This window comes from Acanthaster planci, linkage group LG02 (assembly GCF_054643075.1).
Source record: "Acanthaster planci isolate LZ-2023a linkage group LG02, COTS_SCS, whole genome shotgun sequence".
NCBI classification, from domain to species: domain Eukaryota; kingdom Metazoa; phylum Echinodermata; class Asteroidea; order Valvatida; family Acanthasteridae; genus Acanthaster; species Acanthaster planci.
This window is the reverse complement of record NC_141778.1, coordinates 26,790,415-26,817,947: the sequence shown is the minus strand read 5'-3', so window position 1 is coordinate 26,817,947 and position 27,533 is coordinate 26,790,415. Positions and strand designations below refer to the sequence as shown.

General features: G+C 41.4%; 2 protein-coding genes, 1 long non-coding RNA gene and 1 other non-coding gene across 5 annotated transcripts; 2 read left to right on the top strand and 2 right to left on the bottom strand.

Moving 5' to 3' along the window:
* Window positions 1-9,888: 9,888 nt before the first annotated feature.
* LOC110975851 (uncharacterized) lies at window positions 9,889-27,476 on the bottom strand. 2 transcript variants are annotated; one of them, XR_015423563.1, is made up of 4 exons: window positions 27,342-27,476; window positions 24,504-24,783; window positions 23,791-23,950; window positions 9,889-10,920 (listed from the first exon to the last, which is right to left on the bottom strand). It is a non-coding gene; the product is annotated as an uncharacterized LOC110975851 (long non-coding RNA). The 2 variants fall into 2 exon arrangements; XR_015423564.1 differs by lacking the exon at window positions 9,889-10,920 and adding an exon at window positions 18,403-21,692.
* Window positions 13,416-16,318, top strand: LOC147800079 (E3 SUMO-protein ligase ZBED1-like). The gene is made up of 4 exons (XM_087133810.1): window positions 13,416-13,453; window positions 14,014-14,347; window positions 15,103-15,961; window positions 16,092-16,318. The coding sequence occupies exons 1-4, from the start codon at window positions 13,416-13,418 to the stop codon at window positions 16,316-16,318; spliced, it is 1,458 nt and encodes a 485-aa protein (XP_086989936.1).
* On the bottom strand, window positions 18,743-18,815 carry Trnak-cuu (transfer RNA lysine (anticodon CUU)). The gene has a single exon. It is a non-coding gene; the product is annotated as a tRNA-Lys (tRNA).
* On the top strand, window positions 21,703-22,565 carry LOC147800078 (uncharacterized). The gene is made up of 3 exons (XM_087133809.1): window positions 21,703-21,764; window positions 21,946-22,182; window positions 22,387-22,565. Exons 1-3 carry the CDS (start codon window positions 21,703-21,705, stop codon window positions 22,553-22,555), a joined length of 468 nt encoding a protein of 155 aa, XP_086989935.1. The 3' UTR covers window positions 22,556-22,565.
* Window positions 27,477-27,533: the final 57 nt, after the last annotated feature.

The window sequence follows — 27,533 nt, the reverse complement described above, 5'->3', positions numbered from 1 at the left end:
GTGAAAATCAGTTTAATGTGTTTACAGGAATTTTTTGGGACGGACCAAGCACCAGCATTTCAATGAATGCCACAGTTTCAACACCTAAATTACTATTCAAATATACGTGTGTGCTTTTTTTAAGAAGGGTTTCCCTTTCATCCTTTTCATCCTGAACTTGAAAATGGAAACAATGTATGTTTATGTTTTGAGGTCAGAAAATGCAAAACAAAATGCATAAAATTAAATAATGCTTTTAAACTGAATAAATTATACATGACACAATACACAGTGGACACGGCTAATCACATGAACATTTCTCCCAATGGTAAACATTTCTGCAAATAAGTCAAGAACCAAAACATTTTACAAATATGAATCGTTACTCAGGCTGAAAAATGTGAGAAAATATAGAGCCCATTGCAGTTGAAAATGGGAACTGGTTTTTATATAAAAAAAGGTAATGATTTTTTATTGGGGAACATTAAACACAATTTGGTTCCAATCTTATTTTAGCCACCATGCTGAAAAACTGTGAAGAAAAGTTTGTGGGGGGTAACCGACTTCCTGGCACCCCTTCATAAGTTTTGTGCTTTGACTGAGTTTTGTGTCATCTACTCTGTTTGTACACAACCACAATCATGGGTAAAACTTGCTGGTGTCCTTTCAATAAACACCAGCCTGAAAAGCAAAGCAAAAACATGTTTACTGGGGATTGCGCATCAACAAACTACCAGTACATGAGGTTTTTATTTTGTTTTGAACTCACTACATGCATTTCCATGCACTGTTCTCATGCTCCCAATGATACATTTGTGATTAGGAGATAAATCTTGATTGTGGCTGTGCACATTTACATGATTTATACAATTAGAATGTGGAAGAAAAGGCCACTTAACACTGAATTATTGACAGTGAACCTTAAAACAAACACCTACCTTCATTAGTTAGACTGAATAAAATACTTCAAACTGCAACAAGACATGTTGTAGTAATTACGTAGATGCCACAGTCAACAAATAAAAAGATAACTGGCAGATTTTTTTACTTGTATTGATTTTTTGGCAGATTTTTCTTTGAATTGAATTTGCAACATTAAAGGTGCGGCAACAAGAGGAACTCCTGAAATCATTTATGTCGCCCTCCAAGAAGGATAAGCATCATTGGTAACTTCTGTTGGAACAGCAGGAAATTTATGTAGCAGCAGGGGCATGGGCAAAAGGCAGCTCTGTGAAAGATTCAGCAGTGTGGACAATTGAAAAGAGCAACTTATCATTGAAAGAAGTTCTGAAATTACGCATGAAAGGTACATTACATGTATGGTGGTAATGTGACACGCGCAGGGCAAATTGGGCAGCCACTGCATTTCTCTACAAGGATAGGGTAAGTCAAATATGTGTATGACAAACAGATTACTTGATGCCAAGGCCGTTTTCCAATACTCAACTTCGGCTCCGTCTCAGGCTTCAACTGTTTTTTAACTAGGTGACTTTGAAGCTGTAAGCGCAGTAATTAGTCTAATAGTGCCACAGAACATCAAATAAGATGCAAGAGAGCCAGAAATTACAGTAATCCAATTTAATTTAAATGCTTCAGGCCCACAATCGGGGATTGGTTTTGGGAACGAAGCCTGAGATGGAGCCAAGTCGAGTATTGGAAAAGGGCCCTAGCCAGAATTCAATGGCGCCCTCTTTAGTAAACATTGAGCATCTGCATCACTGTTATAGTATGGTGCCATTCCCCTTTTGCCAATCCACGCTAGCAATGCATTGTCAAGTTTCTGGACATGAAACTGTCACTGAAACCATGCTGTTGACCATGCACTAAAAATCCTTAGAAATTAGAAAGCCACATTTTCAATATACCTTTGGATAGAAAGAACTGTTGCATTTGTAAATCTGGTGTAAGTGGCAGCTTCCAAGGCCAACAAAAATGTATAAAGATGATACATGGTTTGTATTTGTGTCAGGAAATGGAAAAATGTATAATTTGTGTGGGTTTAATATCTTACATTTCTTATTCTGCTCCCCTCGTTCCCGGGATACTTTCCAACCTTATACAACCCAAACAGAACTATCTGTGGTATGCAATGGTGGAGGTCATGATGTTTACCTCACTTCCTAACCCAGTCCCTTGTTTTAGGGGAACTTTCCCACAGTCCTGACCAAGTAGTTTTAGAAACAGAATGCCGGATTTCATTCTTTAGGAGATTCATTAAACTGGAGGTTGCAGGTTGTTGGACCCTGGGAGAAAATCTGCTGATCCTGCTGATTAGCAGAGTTACACAATGAACCTTCAAAGATTTGACCAATGGGGAAGCTTATATGCAAATCAAACTTTGAGGAAGGGTTGGTCAAACTTGCAAGTGACCAATCATAGTCTTGATGGAAATGTCCATCAAGAGACTATCACAGGCATTTAAGGGCCTATTTCGGGGTCAGAATTCAGTCTGCACCACCACCCAGCTTATCACTGGTCAACAGCCCGACATCTCAAGTCTACACAGTAACCATATGGGGTGAGTTGCTGTCCTTAGTAATCTACCTGTGTGTAACTTTTTTTTTAAATTTATTTTGATTACTTAGTATTATAGACTGTGTTACTTCTGATGTTGATGGACTTGTATTGTTAGCTTGTTTTTATGATCAATCACAATCATGGCATTCATATGAAGTTATTTTACAGTATACTCTTCTCTCCATTTGTTCTGATTACCCCCTTGTTTGGCACACTTGATTCAACAATGTCCTAGTTTGTAATTAAGGATGATTGTACACCTTGTAAGGATACATTTCTGTTCTATTATATAGCTCAAGTGGCATCTGTGTTGACTTGTGTTGAGGCAGATGTAGCCAGTAGTAGGAGAGAAGCCAAGTTAGCATATCCAGGTTAGCTCCGGAATTACATTGTATATTTATATTCCAAGCAGTTTCACACTCTGACTTTTGCAACTGTTTTGACATGATTTTGTACGTCAGATTGGAAAGTTAGTATGTGCTCACCAATACAGATTACGAGGTTTTATTTGTGCGCCAAATCATTTTATGATGTGTTGTGTGAAGACTACCCAAGAAAGTGTTGTGTAATTGGTCGCATTCCTTCAGAAACAGCTGTGTTTTGGTTATAACAAGAACTCAAGGCTATACACTCCAACCTTGACTTTTTACTACCAGTGTGTGTGCACAGTATTTGCACCATGCAGGTTGTGTGTAGTAAGTGTTGTATTATCTACTGTACATGTAAGTAATTGTGTTATTTTCCTAATAGTACAGGGGTCCGTTCGTCCGTCCGTCGGCCTGTCGACCCATATACCATCCAATCAGTCTGTTAACCCTATTTTATTGAGGAGAGCTTCAATAAAGATTTCGTCAGTTGTAGAGTAAACAACAGAGGCAGTGTCGTCGTCCGTTAATCGCGGTCGTATCAGTGAGAACCTTGCGCTTGCGGCGCAGAAACCTATCTGGCAGCCCGGCCGGATAATACGACATTTGCTTCAAGACAGGGAAGGCTTTCTGTGTGCTAATTGTATGGTCTGTCTCAAAATTAAGACAAGATAGAACTATCGTGTAGAATGCAAGATTCTCTCTGGAAAATATCAGATTGGGAGGGAAACGTGGAAGTATCAAACAAAAGAGGGAAAGCAGGGAGAATGTGACACATCAACCAGTTCAGTATCATCAAACATATCCCAGGAAGTACATGTAGCTATCATAGCTTGAAGGGACAAATTGCAAAACTTGAATCAGAAACCAAACAAATGAAGAAATTTGAGAGACATGACAGTGAACAAATTGGAGTTGATAGTTCCATCCCGATATTTCAAGTTCAAAATTTGGCCCCCCATTACAATGTCCAAAATTTACAGCCTTGGACTGCAGACACACTCAAGAGTTTCGGGAAAAACTGAACGAAAAGCAGATTATTTGGGTTCCAGTACATGTATCCAGGATAGGAAGTTCTACTTGTAGTGAGAGAACACTCAGAAAGAAAAAACGCCACATCATTAAAAAGTAGCTACCTTAGTTTAGCATGGGCTCTGCGACTCGGCATTGGCTGGTTGTGTTACATGTACATGTACAGGTACACTGCCTCGCAAAAGATATAGCGCATCTCGGTTGTATTTTTCAGTTGCTGATTTTTCCATAAATTAGTCAATAAATTTATTAACCTGTGTTCTTGTGTCATTATTTTAATCAAATAAATTCATATTTCAAAGGGTCCATGTTGGTCCTATGGTTCCATTTAAGAACGATGTCGCAACAGCGTTTCGCGACCGTGTAAATTGCCATATTGAAAGACCTCATTTAATATTCATGAAGCTCATTAACATATTATAGTGACATTTAAACCGATGGCAACAAACTTCGCACGGCGGGAAAATACATTTTCTGAATATTTATGAAGTAAAAGTTGACCCCCATTGAAGGCTATAGAAACTGGGGATTCAAGCGCTTTATATAGGGGGGCTATTTTGCATATGAATCCTTTCACTCGAATCTCTAAGCCGAACACAATGGCTATGAAAATGCCCCTGACTGACCACCAAAAAGGCATGATCAAAGCTTGGCACGCGGAAGGAATTTCGAAACGAGAGATAGCCAGGCGTCTTGGCATCAGTAACACCGTCAGGACTAACTTAAAGAAGCTGGTGGAAAGAGGATCCATGGCAAATCTCCCAAAATCTGGCCGTCCAAGGTCCACCAGTGCGCGGGATGACCAATTCCTGGTGCGGACATGCCGCCAAACCGTTTTCTTACTGCCCCCGAGTTGCAAATGCAGCTCGCCCAGACTGGTGTCGACGTCCATCACTCCACCGTGTCTCGTCGCCTAGCAACAGCTGGCTTGAATGGTCGGGTAGCAAGGCACAAGCCCCGCCTTTCAGCTACCCACAAAGCAAGGCGTCTAGCCTGGACCCAGGAGCATCAGGCGTGGACATCTGATGACTGGAACCGTGTTCTTTGGAGTGACGAGTCGCGGTTCCAGCTGTATCAATCAGACAGCCGCGTTTTTGTCAGAAGGCTGGTGGGGGAGGAGTTTTCGGAGAACTGTGTGGTTCCGTCAGTAAAGCATGGAGGATCTGGCATCATGGTTTGGGACTGTATGAGCTCTGCAGGCACCGGTGCGCTGACACCGGTTGCGGATAATATTAACGCCGGTGTTTACGTCGATATTCTCCGCGACCACATGCTGCCTTCTGCCCTTGTGTCAGGAAGCAATTCTGAGTAAGGAACCACAAGTATGTAGGGGAAGGTCGTGGTCAATTAAGGCGGAAACTGGGCTCATGAGAAGGTTGTAAAAATAAAATCTAAGGGACTGGAAGTGGTCAGGGCTGACCACACTATATCCCGGACTGACCACACTAACCTTCTGGAAGTGCACAGATATTTTCTTAGAAATTAGACGGGAATAAGAAGGGATATAAAGAGGAGGAGAGAGAGAGGAAGAGGGTCTTCGAGATTTTGACTTGCTTTGTAGCACATCTGCTAGCACTACTGTAGAAATAAATAAGTATTCATGTAGATTAGCAGAGAAACGTGATCGTGTGAGTTTGTCAGAAGTACAACGGTTTCGTCATAAAGAAGATGAAACTACATTACACCTTGACTTCCTATTTCAGCACGACAATGCCCCCCACACACTGCAAGAATTACACAGGAATTCTTGGCCGATCCAACCCTCGATTTCATCACTGAAATGGAGGGCAGTTGGCAGTTTGAGGTGATGGAGTGGCAAGCCCAGAGTTCTGACCTCAATCCGTTGGAGAATCTTTGGAACGAGCTTGAATTGTGACTCCATCGTGAGAATCGGAGGCCAGAAAATAAGGAGGAGCTGTTCTAAATTCTCAAGTGGATTTGGGATGGAATGGACCGCCATTTCATCAGCAATCTCTTGGCTTCAATGCCAAGAAGGTGTCAAAGCGTTATCGATGCTCGTGGAGGTTTTACACGCTACTAAACTGATCCAGGTCCTTCGTGTTTATTGGTGTGCCATGGGTGCTGCCATCTTGGATTTCGCCACGTCCCCCATTGACTTTGTACACACAGAAAACAGTTAAGTTTGTTTTTTATCATTTTAATAACATCTAAACATTAATATGCAATACCAAGGACAATTTTATTGAAGCATAAACATCAATAAACATTTCTATAATGCTTTTGTTTAATGTTTTAAATATTACATGAGAGTAACAATGAAATGTAATGTTCACGTACACGTGCGCTATATCTTTTGCAGGGCAGTGTATGTTAGTTTTATGATGTAAGTAGCAGTAGGCGTGCACTACTGCAGTTTGGTTTATGTATGTTCATTTTATTTTCCATGTATTTTCAATAAGCCTTCACTCCAACTGCTCCTTGTTTAACAATTTTGACTTACTTTTGAAATAAATTTTGTGAACTGTATTGCTGGTTTTTCATTTTCATTATTTCTGGTTGCGTTCAAAATGAGGTGCCATTACAATATGGTCAGAGACGATCATGACGATCAAGCAGAATTTAATGTTAAGCCTGACATTACTCTGAGTCTACCCAACTTTCCGAAATTCTCCAACTCCTTCAAACTGTTCCCACTTCCTTCGGATCTTGCCGTTTTCTTTTCTCCTTATGACGGAGCCAAGCGAACATCTGATCAAAGTTCTTATGTTATTGACCATTGAGCATTGTCTTAACATTGCCGGATTACCTTGCTCACTGAGTTTTCTACATCATTTTTTTACTGTTCAGATTTGATTTGTTTTTCTGTTCACCTGTGTTTCATTTCCTTGCACATTTTGCAAACTATTTCTTTCCAGTGTGAAACTCTTGCTTTCTCCAATTGTACACTTGTGTATAAATTATCCTCATTTTTTTTTTAAAATCCCACTTGTCTTAACACTGTTCACTTCACCCGAACCATCAATGTTGAAAATATCGTCACCAACATATAACTCAGCATGTTCAAAAAACTCATATTTTTCAAAGCTTTGACCAAACTTTTTGGCTTCACGTGTCAGGTGGTAAGGTGGGAAAACCAACCAATATGGGGATCCAGACTCTTAATTCACAAGAGGGGCACTGTTAGGTCTGCGAAAATGATGGGGATTTGTGTGTGATTTTTGTGTTACTTTTTGGATGTACAACGTACTGAACAAGTGGAGCCTGTGAGGAATTGCTAGAAGGAAGACAAATGAAAAGTAAGAATGCAGCGAAGGTTGAAAGTGTGATGAGTGACCCCAAGACGGAGATAAAGATGAAAATATCCGAACAAAAGAAAGTTCAAAGCTGAAGAGACAAGGAATGTCAAAGGCAAAAAAGCTGAAGGAGAAAATAAAAGTAATGAAAAACATGTGGAATGTGTACTCTTAATTGTCAGAACTGTAAAGCAGAAGGTCTTGAGAATTTTAGAACAGATGAGTGAGCATGGGAAGGAGAGCTTTCCCAGCAAGTGTGCTTTCAAAAATAAGAAGTATGAAGACTGTGTGAGGTGTATCAAGATCTGGTGGCAATGAATGTGGGTGCTGGGAACGTTCAAGGAGTTGGCAAAGTTATGAAATATGGTAGACTAGTCAATGCGACTTCCCAAAGCAACTTTTGCCAAGAATATGGACTATGAAGCCCGATCACTTGCCCAGATGGAGTGTGCAGGCTGCCCCGTTGGTATTTATTTGATAGCGCCCTCACACTATCAAAGGCGGACAAGCCAGTTGCTGGAATAGAATGGTGCCATCCTCACTTTGCATCTGGCGTTAGCAGAGCACTGGAAGGATTCTAGGTTCTTGCCTGCACGTTGCCATTGCCAAACCAACCTTGCCGTCCACGACATCTTGCCAAAAATTGTCTGCCAAACTTGCCAATTTTATAGAACATCTTGCCTAAAATCGTCCGCAAAACTTGCCAGTTGTATAAGATTGAAAATGTCGACGGAAAAGGATAAATGTTGAGTGTGTCTTATTGGTGTAAGTAGCAGATTTCATGAAAAAGAATTGTATGAAAATGACTAGCAGGGTTGTTTTTTGCTTGACGAAGATAGGAAGGGTTCACTATGTTCTTCTTGCGTGGGGTGTGTTTAGAAGTATAGGAAAGATCATTCAAAGACTTTTGAGGACAGGGTAGATTGTCATGCTCACTCTAGAAAATGTCAGATCGGGGGGAAGCGTAGTAAGATTGTACAGAAACGATATGAGGGGGATCAGAGCGCTGTAAACAATCAATCTAACGTTAGCCATATTGGTGCTACCTCTGTCAGTGTCATGCAAGATGCAGACAACTGCAGTGAGGGCAGGAATTGTAAACACAAAGCCAAACTTGACAGACTTGAGGCTTTTGAGAAAAATATCAGACAACAACTTGGTGTTGATAGTTCCGTTCCGGTTCAACAACTTCAAACTGTGGCACTTCATCACCTTGCTAAAAATACTCAAAGAAAGGATAAAGATAAACTAGAAATTCAGGGTAACACTGGGCGTGCAAGCACTTATGTTCGGATTCCTGTAGCTGAGGTAGGAAGTTCTGCATGCAGTGAAAGAACATTCAGAAAAAGAAGCCAAATCATAGAAAGGGTAGAGACACTGGTTTCGGATGGCACATTTTCTGGTGCAAATTATGGCTCAAGTTCTTCGTCGCATCCAGAACTTCTTCAGCTACAGCATCACATTCTGTTGGTCATGTCCCTACTCTCTCTGATGATATTGTAGCTCAGTGATCAGCGAACATTAAGCGGCAACAAGAGCAGTATGCAGCAGCGTCAAACAGAGCAGGCCTCAAAATATGCAGCAGATTTTCATGGGAAACGATTGATAGATTGTAAAGTCTAATGACAGAGACAATGTAGAATGTGCTCAAAAGGAAAATTGAAGAAGAAACAGGACAGAAACTTATGGGAACACGAAAAGAAATGCGCTCTTCAGCAGAGTTGCCTCATGATTTGAGTATGGCCAATTTTATGGAAGTAGTGGGAACACTGTACATTTCAGCAGGGTTGTAAGTGTTGAAAACCTAATCACCAATATGGTTACTGAACAGGCTCAATACAATCATACTGTTGAAAGCTTTGACAACACCTTGTGGCTTCACATGTCTGGCGATAAAGGGGGAAAACTACTAAAATGGTAATCCAGACTCTAAACTCAAGAGAGCGTCACTCAGTAAAGTCTGTGAAACTAATGGGGCTTTTTGAGGGGGGTAAAGATGACAGACATAACATTGAGACTACATTTAAGCCAGTATTTGATGAGTTGCTGAATGTCACTAAGGATATTGCCAGACTGCGGCTTCCATGCCCTGACATTGATCAGACTGAACACATGTACACAGATGACATGGTTCAATCGCAAAGTGAAGAGTTAAAGATCTCACACCACTCCAGGAGCTCAACAAGTGACTGGTCATCTCACTATCACCTCACCAAGAAGCAACAATATCAATGGATGAGGAGATCTCCATGGATTGCCCAATGTTGGGAAGATGGAAATTGCCCCCCCCCCATTTTCTTTTTTTTAACCTTATGCTTTCTCCTTGGAATGTCCCTGTACATAGTGTATATTGCTGGATGCACCGCTAGATTTACCCATTAGCTACATGGATCAGCCCGCATAGTTAATGAAGTGCCACATCATTGCAGGGATACAGCAGGGGTACAGGAAGAGGCTCTGGTTCATTGTTCTTTCAGCGATGACCAAGTCCACATGTGTGTGTCCAATAAAGCTAGTATTAGAGTTTTTTCCTGTATCTTTTGCTGACTGAAGCTCTCATTCTTCTCTCAGGGTCATCGAACATGAACACATTTTAATGTGCCCTGTGTTGGTTGTTAGTCAGACAGCCGCACGGGTGCAACACCCAGAACTACTGTCCAACTAAGATGTGCCATCAACCAGTACTGACACATACAGTACTCATTTACTTACGTTGTAAGCAGGAAACTTGAATTTCCTCCCTCAAGGTATGCTAACGCTTTACATTCTCCATCATCAACAGACATAACACCGACACTAGATTAAGGAGTACACACTTGCTTACACGATACATGTTGTCCTACCACATACAGAAAAAATCCATCTCAGTGCAAGGTCACGGGATTCAGTGGTCAGATATTTTCAATAAAATTGACCTCAGTTTTTAAGTCACTGTATTATTTATTTTACGATGCTTCAGGGAATGTGCGGAGAGAATTGCTTGACCCCTTCCTTTGTCCGGGACGAACAAGATTATTAAGGGCCAAACTAAGAAAAACCAGTTTTGTCCTCACCAATTTTGGTGGGTTAACAGCCCTTTTAATCTCCAGAGGAACGGCAGTGGGGATACCCAATGATGCACTTAATAGGGTTTTGGGGTAGGTCGGGTTTTTAGAAACCAGGGGCTGTCGGGTGTGTCCAGCCAGTGATATGGAATAAAGGAGAATTAGTGTAACTGTCAAGGGATTTGACAGTATGTTTTCAATGAGAAAATTATGTTGTGGAAAGTGGGGAACTCAACTAATAAGATGGCCATGATTGAAAAAGGGAAGAGATTTGGACAATATTCAGGGCAATGATAAAACTCATAAGTGGAAGAAAGGCTGAAATGGTTATTGCAGATCACTATTTTGCATTTTGTGCTATAAGATGGTGTTTTTAGGACTGTGAAAACAGGACTGAGGAAGGAATTAAATAATGTTAGAATTGGGAAAATTAGGAAGTCTGAGCCAAGCTGCCAAGACGTTCAAATCAGGTTGACTGCTACAACTTTTGTACAAATAACTATGACTGAACAGATAGCTTTAACTTGGATTGTGCACATAAGAACTGGATACTGGCATGACAAAACAATTCATGTGTGTAAATGGACCCATACTGTACCTTTATTCAAGCTTGCGACAGTGTAGCTCGGCAGGGTGTCCCTTGTTCTCCGCGTAACAGGCAGTATAATTCCACCCAAACGGATCCAGGCCTTAGCCAAAGTATGCAAGATCGGCGCAGTGACCGCCACACTATAAAAAGTAACATTCCCTCATGTAACTTATTTCTTGCATACAGAGGACATTATACTTCATAAGGAGTTCAACTTCAAAGCTCTTTTCATTGATTTTGGCAAGGCATGCCCAACAGATGACTGGTCATCTCACTATCGCCTCACCAAGAAGCAACAATATCAGTGGATGAGGAGATATGAATGGATTGCCCCAGAACTACTGTCCAAAGAAGACATGCCATCAGCCAGTACTAACACATACAGTACTCATTTACTTACGTTGTAAGCAGGAAACTAGAATTTCCTACCTCAAGGTATGCTAGGTAATCATTTTTATGCTGTGGTGTTCCAATAACCCTGAATGTCTGTATCGTAAGTTAAGGCATATTTTATTGCAAATTCATAAATACAGCAGTCTCTCTATTCAACAACGTGCAACTTGGGCTGATGTTGGAAATTTGTTTGTTTGTTTCTCCCAGATGGTGTAGAATTTTTAATAGAGATTAAAAATAGACAAAATTGTGCAGTCGATTATCCATGTTAAATCCACGCTGATTTTAAAATGCAGTCATTGGGTATTGTACTGTGTTATATTCCTTGGAAAACTGTAACACATGTGTGTGACCACAATCAGTAAAATTTGTCACCCCGCATATGTAATTGAGGAAAATTGCCAAGAGTTTTCATCCTCATATACACATGGCATTTGATCATTGAAATTAGCTACACTGTAATAAAGAACTTACTAAACCCAAAAACCCAAGTGTTTCCACTGCAAATGATAGAAAGTTATTAACTAATCTACACGTAAATCTATAATTTAAATTACCAAAATTTTGTCAGTCTGCTCAATATGTCCAAATTCAATTTTGTCACTTTTTTTAGGCCTCCTATGTAGTTGGCTAGTTTTTAAACATTTTAAAAGTTGTTTAAATTTTCTACTTCAGGATGAATGAACCAGATGGGTACAGTAGTGTACCTGTGTTTTGTGTTTTAGTCCATGGCTTTCTTGGTCACAAGTGATTGCACTTTCTAGTTGTTTTTTTTTTACATTGTAGTGGCACATGTACATTAAAAGATTTGATCATGTTGATGTACCCTTTTTTGTTGGACTGCCGCTGAATAATATAAAATAGAAACTACTATCAGTCATCCAAAATTTAAAATTTTCAATTTGTAAAAACCCTGAAATTCTGTCTTCAACATAAAGCTGTTTTCATCAACACTGCTTGTACATATCAATATTTACAAGTCCCCCTTTTTAAAACATTCTAGGTCATTCGTTATGGTTCAGTTTTGTGGTTGCAATTGAAAGGTAGCCTGTGTTGGAGGCTGTTTATCAGTGTGTGCATGCCGAGGGTGTCAGCTTTGTGCACCATGTCCGACGGCCATAGGAAATGCTTAGAGTTGCTGTGTAGATTGTGCGGTAAAGAGAGAGCGATTCCGGATGACCGTCAACCAATACCCAAAGCTTGTCTTTCCCAGCTCATTACTGCATCCTTTGGGGTAGAGGTTGAGGATGATCATCCTATTGTGCATCCACCATTTGTTTGCAAGTCGTGTGATATGAGGATGAAGAGATAGCGCTACCTCCAAAAAAAGAGGAAAGGGCAAATCACCTTGTGGCATTCAACTGGCTTCGCTTGAGGATTCAGGCTGCCTTTAGTGTGGTACTGAAACTTCAACCACATGTACCTGGTTGGCCATTGCTGAAATGAAAAGTGCCGGAGAGAAGTGTGGGCTAATGGCTTGGGAAGGGGCGGGCTGGTTGCAGTTTATGAGGATGTCATGTCAGGGCCGGCCAGTCTTGTTCCTCAGAATCTTCTGGGATTAGACATGGCAGTTGGAGGTGGCAGGGGTACTTGCTGTGAATACTGACATATGCCCAGGTGTCCGAAGCCAACTCGATAACGAAGGGTTGTCTGCATTGTTTCAGAAGGTTATCACGTCGCAGGTGTGTGGAGGCAATGCAGACTTCCAAGATTTGATTTGACTTATCAATGTCGAAGGCCAGGTCCCCATCAGGACATCATTTCAGAAGGCACTATATGCCGTAAAAATGCTAGCTTCTCAGCAGCAAGTATACATGCAGAGTCTGTCAGATTCAATACTCCAAAGACTATGCTTGTATCTTTTCAGAATGTAATTCATCATGGTACTTAATTGGGATCGCTGAGTGATTTGCCAGCAAGACACCACTGAACCTCTAAAGTGTCCCTTGAAGAATTCAAGAGAAAAGTGGTGACAAAGCAGATGCCTACAAATCATTCCTATCCAACGTTGGACAGTTCCGAGCCATCAACTCTGTTTTGGGAATGAAGAAACTGCTGAAAGCTTTGTTACACATTCAGCTTCATGGCACAAATCTTTACAAATAATTATAAATTGGTGAAGGCAAAGAAAGAAAGAGATCACACCCCAAATGATGAACAGAAAAGGCCCAGGAAGTGTAAAGGAGAGGAGGATGTTCTCCATGAAGTGTCAACATTCGATGCTGATAAAAATATCTGAAACATGATTACAGGGCTCAATGACACCTTGCTTATGGCCAGGTTAGTTGGAGGAGATCTCATTGCAATGGAAGCAAAATACCATTTGACATGCCTCGTCAAGCTCAGAAACCGCTATCGCAGTCACACTCGCAAAGCAGGCCAGATGCCAAAATACATACATGAGAGGATGAAACGATTCTCATGCATCTGTTGAACTGACCACTTACATTGAAAAATCGGTGGATCCTGGGACCCTGCTTTTCAGACTGAACGAGATTCACAATCTCTACACAAATCGTCTGAAGGAACTGGGCATACAAAAACAAGTCAATAAAACAAGACTGAAGAGTCTCTTGCTGGAACACTTTCCAGAGGCACAAGAACAGTATGATGGAAGAAATACCATCCTCGTTTTCAAAGAGGGTATGAGAAACATGTTGAAGGAAGCATTGAAGAATTGTGACTTCTCAGAAGAGGCTGTTACCCTTGCCGAGGCTGCCACTATAAAAAAATATATTTAGCCACCAAGGCTTCGGATTCTCTGGTCACTTTCCATAATGTTACCAAGAAAACTCCTTGCCTTCAAGCCTCAAGTCTCTTGTCTCCATGATTTTGAATAGCCCCAACCAGAAAGACCAGGACAGGCAGGACTCACAAGCTTGCCTAACCATCGGCCAGACCATCGTTTTCAATTCAAAGAAACGGTCATCACTTCACACTGTGAGTGCCAGACATAGCATGGAGCGTGAGCCACCTCTTCCCATCTACATTGGCATAAATGTCCATGCACTAACCAGGAGCAAGAAACTCATCAAGCAGTTATGCCATATGGGTTTGAGTATTTCATATGATAGAATTAAGGAGATTGAAGACTGGATTGCCACTGCTTCCAGTGAACGGTTTGGAGACGATGGAGTGGTGTCCCCAGCTAGCCTCAAGAGACGCATTTTCACAGTTGGTGCACTTGACAACCTAGACCACAACCCCAGCATAACAACTTCCCTGACCTCGTTTCACGGGACTGGGATAAGCCTTTTCCAGTTTCCAACCTTGGCCGAACCTGGGAAGAGCAGACCGCCAATTATGCTACCACCTTCTAGGAATGAAAAGCACACTCTTCCTGACTGCTATGCCCATGTGCCTGCTGTGGCTCTAAAGACAACTGCTGTAAAGGTGCCACAGTGTGACATATTCCCAGTTGCATAGATAAGGCCAGAGCAGAAGAACACAATTGGCTAGAGCATCCACTGTAAGCCTGGGACCTGTGCACGACTAGTCGCCAAGTCGGCAATACCAAAAGAGTAGTCGCGGTCACGACTATCAATTTTGAGATAGTCGACTAGTCGGCATGCAGCGACTATTATCCCGCGACTCTTGACTATTAATCTGCACCGCAACTATTCTCTGTGCGCGGCCACGACTACAGGCAGCACTGCGAGTATGTGGTGAGACCGAGCCACGGTCGCGGCGACTTTTAATCTGCATAGGATGTCGGAAAGGTTTGACAGCAGGTATTGCCATCTGCCATCTGCTGTCTGCCATCAAGGAAGACATTCTCGACCGTCATCATTCCCAAGATGTATGAAGACCTCCGTGCCTCGACAGTGGTCCCTCTTGTTGCTGAGGCCACTTCATTTGCCCTGACAGCAGACCTCTGGACAGCCCGGAATATGGCTTAATTTCTTGGCGTGACCATTCACGCGATAAAGTCATCGCGGGAGCTAAAAACTTTCACGTTGGAGAATACCGAATGTCCCCCACCCCATGATGCTGAAAGTATTTCTTCGAGTCTGCAGAAGGTGCTGGAAGACTGGAGTTTGCCAGAGGAACGACTTACAGCTATTACTACTGACAACGCATCAAACATAACAAAAACAGATCATGACATTGACTGGGGTCATCTTCCCTGCTTTGGGCATTGCCTGAACCTGATAGTTAGAGCAGAACTGGACACAAGATTGGTTTACACAACTCTAGCAAGATGCGGCAAACTTGTACAATACGTACATAAAAGTGCAACGGCCAGCTACAAGCTAGCAGAAAAACAGGGGATGTTAGACTTGCCAAAGAAAAAGCTTGTGCAAGATGTGCGCACAAGGTCGAATTCGACGCTGGACATGCTGGCACGCATCATCCAACAGCAGCAAGCAATATGCAGTACGCTTCTACAACTGAAGAAGCAGGAACTGATGCCCTCCGCTGAGGAATTCAAAACCATCAAACAACTGGTCGGCCTGCTTACTCCCATGAAGGAGATGACAGAATTCTTTAGCGGAGAATATGTCAATGTTCCTGGACTGCTGCTTTGTTTGTACAGACTTGAATCAAGTCTGGTGGCAGAGGCTGATGACACGAAACCAGTGAAAATCGTAAAACCGGCAATAACTGAAAAACTGGCCGATATCTACCATCACCGATTTGTTGAGGAGAACCTACAGATGTGCAGTTTTCTTGATCCACGCTTCAAGGCACTCCCCATGAAGAAAGCGGAAGAAGTCAGTCGGGTGCACGACAAGATAACTAGTCGAGTCACTCAGATGGCAGAGGAAGAGAACACCGGAGAGGAGAGTGATACTGACAGAGAGCCTGACGAGCCCCAAGCAAAAATCTCCAAAATCAAGTCCATCTTTGGCGAAATGTACAAAGCCCCTCGCCCCTGATGCCTTGGCCGTCGATGAAGTCCGCTGGTATGCCGCAGAACCGTCAATTGGTTTAGAAGGGAATCCTCTGTCCTGGTGGAAAGTGAATGCACCGTGGTTCAAGTTTCTTAACAAAATGGCTAATAAATATCTGGCCATTCCAGCAACGAGTGTCCCATCGGAACGCCTATTCAGCACCGCTGGCAACATTGTCGACGCGAAGCGAGCTCATTTGAAGCCAAGTAATATCCGATATCTCACTTTCCTCCATGACAATTTGAGATAATCCTTTAAACCCCGCGACAAATCGATCGAGCAGAGGATAGAAACTTAACTGAGGAAAGGACTGGACACTATAATCACATCTTATCTGTTTCCAACATTTCACATTAGTCATTTTGAAATAATCATAATACTAAAATTAAACTCGAGACTGGCTCTGATTTTTCCTGATTTATCAATAACTAGCTTCAGTGCCCACACCTGATGAAATTATACATGTACCTGGCTCATTTTTTTTCATGCGATTTGAGAGTTCTGTAAATATTGATTTCAACAGTGTAAATTCAGGTTATTGCGTGAGTTGAAACTTTCAATGCCAGTTTTGTTTTGTAAATTATGTGAGCAAACTTCAGGATACGTAAGCCTGTTAAATATATTTGAGTAGTGTTTGTTGAAATGGCCAGTCAAGTTAAGCAACTACTAAGTTTTTAAAGTGATTGCTAAGATTTTTGGTTCAGTCTTGAATTCCTGAAAAAGCAGCAAGAATTGCCTGTATTATAATTGTTAAGCACTGGAGCGTATTTTCTCAGTCCAGTCAACTTTCCTTATTCATATCATTGCTTGTCCCAGAAAATGCGCGGCCCTGCTACTTGGTCCGATTCCAAAACTACGTGGTTGCTTGTCCTCCTGCCTCAAAATTTACTGATGCTTTGTTATTCATGTGCAGGACCCTGGTGTCTTGTCCAATACTCCAATTACATGTATCACGTTCGGATCCAAAACCATTTGGGGGTTGACTGGTTGTCGTCCTTCCTTGAAAGCTGGGCTGACGCTTTGTTATTCATTATGCGGAGCCCTGGTGCCACGCCTATTTACATGAACACGTTCGGGTCCAAAACTATGTGATGGGTTGTACTTAGCTTCCTGCACAGCTGAGATGATGTACATAAACATGTTCTGGGCGGGGCCTTGTCTGGTGGTTCATGTAGGGGATCTCTTTTCCCCCAAGGTTAATTTGTAAAGTAAAAGATGGTAATTTGATTTCTAAATGACAATAAAAATGTCAATGCTAAGTTTCCAAGAATATTTTATTCACCGTTCATAGTTTGTGTTTGTACTCCAATATTTTAAAATAATCAAGAAATAATTCTCCCATTATCAGAAATACACGTCTCTCTCTCTCTCAAAATCAAATTTTGACCAGGTGACCATTTTGTGCAGGTGAATACTGAACAACTCATTAAAAAACATGTGATTCATGTTCTATGCAGTGACTTACCAAATACCACCAAACGTACGTACTGTTTCGCCCTCGAAAAATTAAAATGGAATGATCCAAAAATGCCGAAACCATGCAAAAATCCAGAGAGCAGACCACGTGTGCTACATTGTCAGTTTGACACGGCCATTGTATGGGCGTGTCCCTGCTGTCTTATTCGTGTGCCTACTGTACGTACTAAGGGGTCTGACGCACCAAACATTAAAATTTTTATTTCAGTTCAGTAAGCTGACAATTTTCTCCAGTCATCGCAAATGAACTGAAATGAGAAAGTCAAGCTGATCCATTCAGAAGATTTATATACATGTATAATCGCCGATTTTCAGTTAAACCAGAGAGGCCACATAAGCTTTGCAAGAGATTGTCCGCCAGAAATTTGGCAATACAGTCGTTCAAATTAGAGGTGCTCCTCAAAATTTTTAACTATGAATATCATTAACATAATATGACGTCATGGGGTCATAATAGTCGCGACTAGTTGAACAGTCGTGACTAATATGTAATAGTCTCCAGGACTTTGCAAAATAGATAGTCGCCCAGGCTTAATGCAGCCCCCAGTATCACACCCATTTCCTATCTCACTTTGATGGTACCCCCTTGACTCCATCTCAATTCACAACTAGTCTAAATTAAGTAAAAATTCAGAAAGAACTGACTCCTAGGATTACTTGTATAATATTATTTTCCTTACTTTTTTATGATATATTACTTCTAGCAGACGTTGAATAATCACATACTCTTGACTAAAGTGAAGAGAAGGCTATTTCCCTCTTGTGCAAATGAAGTCTTTGAATTTGCAACATTCTTTTGTGTTTGATGACTTGCTAAGTTTCAATCGTTTGACTTGATTATCCTTCAAGCCCCCTTGAACTGCAGGCTCCCCAGCTTATTGCCAAGTGAAGCCAGGACAATTCATCCCTAACTTCAACACAACTTCAAGCTAGGCCCCTTTGTTTATTTTTGTTGTTAATTAATAATTATCTTCTGTGAACAGAATCCCTGGGTTTTTCTGGTTATTTTTTAATATATGTATTCTTTAGATTTAGGATATTTGTATGTTCGTACAGCGAGTGAAAACTTTTCGCTAGCTTAGCGGGAAATGCACTAATCCTCACTGGTTGGCTGACAATAAAATGGCGTAAACTAGTAAACAAATAAATAATGTACGCAGGTGCCATAATTTTCATATTAAGCCCACTACATAATTGGCGCCCGATATGGGGCTCGAACCCACGACCCTGGGATTAAGAGTCCCATGCTCTACCGACTGAGCTAACCAATCACAGTTACCAGGTAAGGCCTAGGTGTGAGGCTAGCTAGAAAAGATCAGACGATCAAATATATCACAACACCAAGTCCCCGAATGACATCATCCACTCAAACAGTGTAATCCATAGACTGGTCGGTAGTGCCAATGAGGCGGACGCGTTCCTAGGAGGAGTTAACAAGCGTATGGGACACGCTTCGCTCAGAAGGTGGCCCTGCCGCAAGCCTGGCGGCTGGCTCTACAGTCACTGAAGACCTGTAAACCCAATAAGAATGATTTTGAGGTAAGGACAGCAGGTGACAGCCAGGTTGTCATGCAACCAAATGACACAGTTATCATTAAGGGTTACATAAAATCCAGTCCGCTCAGTATGCAGTGCCACGTTGTAACGGAAGCATCTTCATGCACCAGTTTACCAGGTGGCTTGGAAGTCCTTCCTTCGGTGGCCACACTCCCACCACAGACTACAATCTTAGGTGTTCCTGTTGTTGTCAGGAACTTAACACTAAAGCCACTGACAGTTAGTCCAAAGTCCATCCTCTGCAAGGCAAACCACGTTACTGTCATCAATCCACTTGATGTTCTGGATGTGGCTTCGCCTGAATCGGCTGAGAAGAAGACTACTGATGGTTTTCTAGAGCAGTTTGACTTCACTAAATCACCAGTAGGAGCTGAGAACCTAGACCGAGTGAAACACTTTCTGAAGGAGTGGAAACAGGTTTTCTCCTTTCATGACAATGACCTCGGACACAAGATGACTGTCAAACACGAGATCAAATTGAAAAACGATGTCCCGTTCAAGGAACGTCACCGCCGGATTCCACCATCCCAGTATGATGAAGCATGTCAACTGATTAAGGATATGCTTGATGCAGTAAACTAGTACACAAATAAATAATGTATGCAGGTGCCATAATTTTCATATTATGCCCGCTACAAAAAGATCAGGCAAAAACTACGAAAACTGCATCTAGGAATCTCTCGTAGGTTCTGAGGGCTCTGTCACTGAACATATATCAGTCAGTCCCTTGCACATTGGCCTGGGGCTTGGTTTGCAAATCTTTGAAATTGTTGAGAAATATGCGAAGGATTTAGACAAAGAGGTCCCAAAAGATCACAGGATATACAGTGGGGTAGAAAACCTGTATGCACACACTGAAGAACTTTGCAAAGAAAACAATGAATTGTGCGATACAAAGGGGAAACTGGACGGTGAACTTGGCGCTAAGACTGATAGGATTGCTCAGGCTAAGGCAAGTAATCCAAACCACTTCATCAAAATTGGGCAAAAGTATGATGATAACAGTGTAAATGCCAAAGAATCTAAGAAACTGGTTCAGCAACTCAACAGTGAAATCAAGGAAATCAACCGTAGAATTCAAAACTTGAATGAAGAAGTGACTCAAAATTAAACACTTTGGGACAGAATTAATTACAAAGATATTAAGGACATCACTGGGCCTTTCATGACCAAATGTCAAGGGGTCCCATATTTCATATAATTTTCATATAACAATCAACGATCCACCTCCCGCTTTCTGCCTATGGTTTGGATGATGTGCATGTTGAGATTGATGAGGTGTTTGATAGTCTTGCTGAGCCGTGTGCGAGTGATAGGGCCTTCCAGGACTTGCTGCAGTGCTTGTTTCGTGTGTTTAAGAAGATGTTAGAGAGTCAGATTTAGGGTGGTGTGTATGAACAAATCGATGAAGAGATAATGAGTGAGACAAAGCGTGTTCCGAGAACGAATGTGGGTGCAGGGCGTGATTTTGGTATGTTTGATAGGTTGTTGAGAGAAAAGCCATGACCAATGGAGTATGCGATGGAAAGTGTGATAATGTGTAGGCGAAATCAGATGAGTGAATGGAGAGAGTCATTAGATGAGGATAAGAAGAGAAAGCTAATGAAGATGGCCCAGGAGTCGGTGAGTGAGCAGAGAGAAGTGATGGTGGAAAGGAGGAAGAGGAGATTTCAGGAAAGAGAGGAGAATATGCATGAGAAGAAGGAGGCAAAAAAGAGGACAGAGCAGCGTGAGAGAGAAACAGTGAGGAAGATTGTGCAAGATATGAATGCCAGTGGTCCTGTGTATACGAGTGTTAAAGATATGAATGATATGTTGCAAGGTAAGAGTGAAAAGGAACAGGAGTGTTTGTTGAAAGTGCAATTGAGGTATAGAAAGAAGGTGATGAGGGATGAGCATGCAAAGAAAGGGCTATTGAATTTGTCGAGTGGTGGAAAGTTGCTGAGTGTGAAAGAAATGAGAGAAAACATGAGACAGGTGTTGATGAGTGATGAGTGTGCCGAGAAAGATAATGGCCAAGATGAAAGAGCAGTGGACGGTGATTTAGTTTATTTCTATTTACATGTACGTTTCAAAGTATGGTCACTTTTGTTTCAATGAACAAACCCGAAAAACCCAAAACTGGCCATTTTATTTGAAGCGATTTTGTCTCGAAACTAGAAACCAAAGGTCACTGCGGTTTGAGCGCTGAGTACGTGTGACGTCATTGTTTGGAGTCGTGTGCAGACTAGTCTAGTGTCCAGTGCGCATGTCAGCTCAGCGATAAACACAGCACAACATACAGTACATGTACATGTACTTGTACATACATGCACTGCTCAGCATGCGTTCGTATGATGGCGGAATCGGATAGCGACAACTCTTGGGAGACTTACAGCGTTGATTCTGAAGGATATTCTGATCAAAGTAGCTCACCATTGTCATTAGAAGATAGCAGAGATAGTGAAGATGAGTCTGGCGATGAAGTTATCGTCCGCGGAGCTGAGCCTTACCGTTTTGAGCCCTTGGCAGCGATACCCGATGAAACAAGTGGAGCTGAGGCCAGTATGGTCAGCCAGGCAGATGAATCGATGGCACATGTACATGTAGGCCTACCAGTGAATGAAAATCGTCTCTGAACAACTAACAGGTAATAACCAATATTGTTATAAGAATAACCGATTGTACTGGGAAAATTAATGACAATTTGCAGAGGTATTTTTCATGAAAGTTGGAAAAAATTATTACAGCAAGTCTAGCTTAGCTTATCTAACTTGTTTACAAAGTTGAACTTTTAGTTTTATCGACTCATCACTACACAGCCAGTGTTGTCTCTGATACATGTAATTATATTTTATTACACAGGTGTTCCTGTGGTCAATGCATAATAACGGAGAATGTTGAGGATTGCAAGTGCTGCGAGGAGATAGATGTGTTCCAAGCCAAATTCGTCCACACAGGCATTGATCCCATGACAGTTCAGTGCTTCACAGACCATCCCTGGTATGAGGCTACTTGCCTCAATCCAGGCACATTAGAAACTGCCTATTTTCAGTTCCAACAACAGTATGGCGCACAGGCAGTGGAGGGAGACAGAGCAGGGTAATGACTCTGAGAAGCTCTTCATTTAATTAAACCGAGATATGGGTGCATCTAAAAAGTCACATGTTAAAAAAAGAAGATCGGAATTTTCTGTATACCATGTAAAATGGCCTGTGATATGTCACATTGCTTCAATTTTCTGTTTCTAATTTGTCCTTAATTTTGAAAACATAGATTTGCTCCTTTTTTACATCTTTCATCCAGCAAATATCGCCATGTGTCCTACTGCCAGGTTGTCAGATGGTGTTGGGGATTCCTAGGCTGTCATAACCGAGTAAGATTACCATCCTGTATCATCAACAAAACCAGAATAACCTACCCAGACCCTGAAGGGAATTATAAAGGCTTCAGATTTCCTGATCTAGATGTGTAGGTTGTTCCTTTGTTAGTTTAATAATCCCCAAATCATAGAGTTTTGATTATGTACACCGGTACATTAGATGCAAATGTTTATAGGACTGTTATGTAAGAATAAAGTGTTCGGAATCACACATACAGAATGACCCACCACCCTGTATTTTTTGGTCAATTTTTGACAAACCTTTCAAAAAATGTCAAAAGTTCAAAACAGAAATCTAGCTTACATTTCACCTTTAACTGAACTTGTTTGAAAATGAACACAGAAGTAGTCTTGGAAGCAGCAGAAAAGAAGTTTAATTTCACATAATCTGGATCTAGAAAAAAATCCGGAACTATGTTTACATGTCCAAGTGCTTTTAACTTCTTTGCATTTAAATTTTTAGGACAGTTTAATTGTTAAGACAGTGGAGAATAGGGAAAATCCAACAAAAAATAGCAAGGAGGTGAGAATTTTGTTGGGGTAGCAGAAAGAAGTCGGGGCAGTCTAAAATTTGGCAGGACGGCCAGTCCTGCTAAAATCCCTCATGCAGAACACTGATAAATTATTACAATGAATGGACGACGAAACTGACTAAGCTAGAATTGACTTGATATTCAATAAATAGATGCCCAAAAATTCAGGAAGTAAAAATTCGTCCACTTATAGTTGTACACCACTGGTCCAAAAATGAAAGCCAACCGAGTTCAACTTTTATTTGGCAACATTCTAAATATCAGCGAAAACTGAAGAAGTCATTAATACCACATTAAGTACGTGAACAAAGGCCTAGGGTCAACAGGTCATTGTTTGACCATTTTCAAGTTCCGATTACTCTGAGGCCGTCCCCCATGGGATGAAATTGCTTCTTCTGGTCACACATAGAATCACAAATATAAGATATGTACTGTTTCTAGGTCATCTGGATCTCTACATTTTTAGATATTGTTAATAAGTGTATTTTGTTCATTTTAGTAATTACGCGGTTGCTAGGTAACAAGATTTCCCCAAAATCGTCTTCAGATAGTCATAACTTTTGTTCTGCTCAACCGATTTTCCTCAAATTACTGCCAAACTTCTCGTATTTCTGAGCTCTTTCAACTGATGTACTTGCAGACATAACTGGGAAACTTCATTTTTCACTTTGCTATCCCTGTCTATAGTTACACCCTTTTCACTTACTCTGGGAGTCCTGTTGCTAAGCACAGGACACTACTAAGTCCACAGAGAAAGCTCAACAGGAATGACCTACCTGAGTGTAAATGACCTACCTGCCTTGATGTAAGACTTGAAAACACGAGACGCACTGCTGTACTTGTACCAAACTTGTGCATAGGCATAAGCTAGGAACAACGCTGCATCAGAGTACGTACCAGTTGAGGCACATGGACACTGAAGTCTAAGGGACTTGTGTGCAGAGATGTGTAGAGTCTACAGATGCAAGGACAGAAAACAGTATCAACTTGGAAAGCTACACTGAAATCAATTTGAAGCAGATTCAAATCCTGCATCACCTTGTTGGGTTCAGCATGGTTGGGGTTAAAGAAAAAAAACTGTGCATGCAACAAGTAGTGGTTCAGCAGTCTGTAGCGCTTTTTCTTTCAAAGTTCTTCAAATATCTTGAAAGGTTTCTTTTTCCCAACTCTGTTCAAGTTGGATCTAGACTACTTTCTCGGCAGATCTTTTGAATCTGAGCAGTCAACACTGAACACCAACAGCAGTTTGGAAGCCTGAAATTTCGGGAAGACAAAAAACACTGGCAATATTACGAGTATCTTTCACTCAACCAAGTCAACATTTTGTGTCTCCAAATTCAAGAGAAAAAGTCAGATGTGTAAGTGTTGAGAAACCCACTGGGGCAAGGAGTGGGACCAGCTACCACACAGATGATACTACTCATAATTATGTGCATGTACATGTACATACATGTACAACGAACAACCCCCGCCCTCCCCAACAAATTGTCCATTCAGCAGTTTCTCACCATAAACATACAGTAGAAACTGGCAGCAATTCTTATCAACCCTTTTTTGACTGGGTCCACCTGTCTTCCTCTATGCATCCTCGAAGCTGTTTCCTTTTTCTGCTGCTAGAGTAGAGGCAAACTACGCCCTCCCAGGATCTTGTTCATCCTATCCACGCTGAAGCACTCACACCATCCTTGGTTTCTCTCAAGTTCTACATTCCACCTGCCATGACTCACACACGCTGCATGCAGGCCTGGTCCTGATATAGCCGAAACCATACTGTGGCTGTCCATGTACCTGCACAGGAGAATGCACAACTCAACAGTGGGTAACTTGATACTAACCACAGGGTTATCAAGGTTAGATGGTCGTGCACAAAATAAGGCAATTATTCATGGCACTGGTCCAGGGTGCTGCCTGGGACTTGGTTGGGGCAGGAACAGGAATGTTAACTATCACTGAATCTGGATAATGGAAACAGGATGTTGTAATTAGAGGATCAGAAGTTACATCAAACACTAGCCCCCCCTCCAACAAAAGTTTCAATGTTTTCATCAAGGTGTAGTACATGTACATTCAACACTTGCCTAAACTCTGTGCATAACTCTAATATGGTGCACTGCACATAAACCAAATTACAAATTTCACGTTGTAAGATGTCATTTCTTCCTTAAATAATTACAACTGAGAGAGGTTTTCCCACAATTACAAGACTGCACTCCACTTGTTGTAGCCTGTTTAGTTTCCCATTCTCTCTTGACGTACATGTTCACTGTGAAACTGATTTGACCTCTTCACTGTCTTTACTCCAGCCGGTTAGAGCAAAAGGATGGTACATGTATTAACGGTGAACAGCAAAATATTATTTCAAATTGGAAAACTGCACACAGCCTTAAATGCATGGAAACTCAAGGTGGCAAAGAAAAGGAACAGAATACTACCCCCTTACCCCCTTAAATGTAGGCCCTATGAACCGGTATATACTGGAGGATTTTACAGTCAATGTACAAGAAGTATTTGTTTTTGTTGAATAATGAAAACACATTTTCCTATTTTAATCGGGCAAGACTTCCATGATCGGACAAGACTTAATTCTACTGAGGAGGGCAGGTTCAATGCCTAGAAGCACTGACTGTTTTCTTTCCTTTTTGCTGGAAGGATCGGAAAATTTCAAAATAGGGTAAACTCAGAACTTATGATGGCTCAAATTAGAGTATAAAATGTCCCTCTTTAACTGCTGAAAACTGGTGCATGAATTCCCCAACCTGTGGCCTGGGGAAATCACATTTGCAGGCAGTGCAGAATAAACAAGGCACAAGTTTACAAGGGGTGACTGGACTGATCATTGTTATGGTTGAGCAGATGATGTTACAGATGCCTGGGGCCCAGTCAAGGATTATGAATGAAGCCCTTCTCCAGGTAATAAGAAACTGACTTTGAAGACTGAGTCCTAACCATCACGGAGAAATGTTTCATTCCTCCATGGAAACCACCCTATGCATGAATAGTAAGTAATGCCCATGGGTACTGGTACAGCATTCACAAAACATCAGTAGACTCAAATTTACAGGCTAAATACATTGTACATGTACATGCATTCCTCTGGTGCCCTGCAGCTTATTTACTCTGGTAATCCGCAAAAAAATACACACCAACACCTGTACTGGTACACTGTATTTGTGTATCTCCCCAGCTCTGTGTCTATGCAAATTACAAATCCCCACTCAAATACCACACACTGTGATAGGGGAAAAGTCAAGTTATGCACATGTTTCAGTCATCCAAACTTGGAGTATCATCTAGCTTTTGTAAACAGCAGGCCACTGAAACTTTGACTATCAGGTTTGGCTGCAACGAGGCTAATTCATTTTAAAAACACCAATCAAATATCAAAGTTTTACTACAGACAGAAATACAAAACTACCATCCTAGCATGGCACTAGGCATGCCTGGGGTAGCAAGTACAAATGAAATAAAAGGAGGGGTGTGATTGTTGGATTTGACAATTCCACAGATACAGACAAAGCAAAAATCAAACAATCCATATAAAGACAAAAATAATAGCAAATTAACATTAGGACTAAAGTAGGTCAGAGACAGGGAAGAGTTCTATATTATACAGATGCCAGTAATTCTTCCCTACAGTGACTTAGTAGCCACCAGAGAGCAAAAGCGTGTCCAGAAAAGTTCAATTTAGGAGGGAAAATACCAAGTCATTTACTAAGAAAACACTTGAGAATTTTTCAGATCAGTCTCATAGGGTTTGTGCACAGGGTGTCAAGTGGCGTCTGTATAGGGAATTCTTTCCCAGAGACGCAATGTGAATCCGAGGCATTTTTGAAGATATCACAAAAAAGCTTTTAAAAAAAGCTTATCCCATAACAGTCCTCTAAATTTAAATTCACAATTTATAGTTTGAAAATTCAAAAGTTCATCATGTTTATGTACAAATATTGGGATAAAAATAAGACAGCGAGAATTGGAAGACAAAAGACATCTGAGAAAATGGATAACAGTTGTCATAACTACTCCGTAAAAGACACAGAAGGAATTCAAATGGAATTAGTGCACATAGATAAAAATTCATTTACACTGTAAGAAACAAGATAAAAATACTATGTAAAAGAAGAACTTGTACTTTGCTAGGTGTTTTGTTTTCAAGGATTCAATATGGAGACTGTAAGTAAACTCGCCCCCTTGGCAGACTCGCCCCTTACCAGCTGCCCCCTGACCGACTCGCCACTTAACGCGTCACTTTTTATCGGGCCATACGCAGCCGGTCACATGCCCGAAAAACTCGCACACCTTCAAATTAAAGGCAACTACGACACTGTAAGAAGATGTGAGAAACTTACATGACTCGTCGGCGATTCTGCCCCATGCTTTCCGCCGCTGAAGTTCGCGAAGACACCAATCCCTTGTGTTCTTATTCCTCCATGCTTGAATTGAACTAGGCACGATTTCCACCGTGGCGCTTGGTCGCGTGCGTGTGTTCCTTCCTTCATGGTGCATGGGAGCACGTGGGCCGGCTCCGCAGCCCTCTCGCT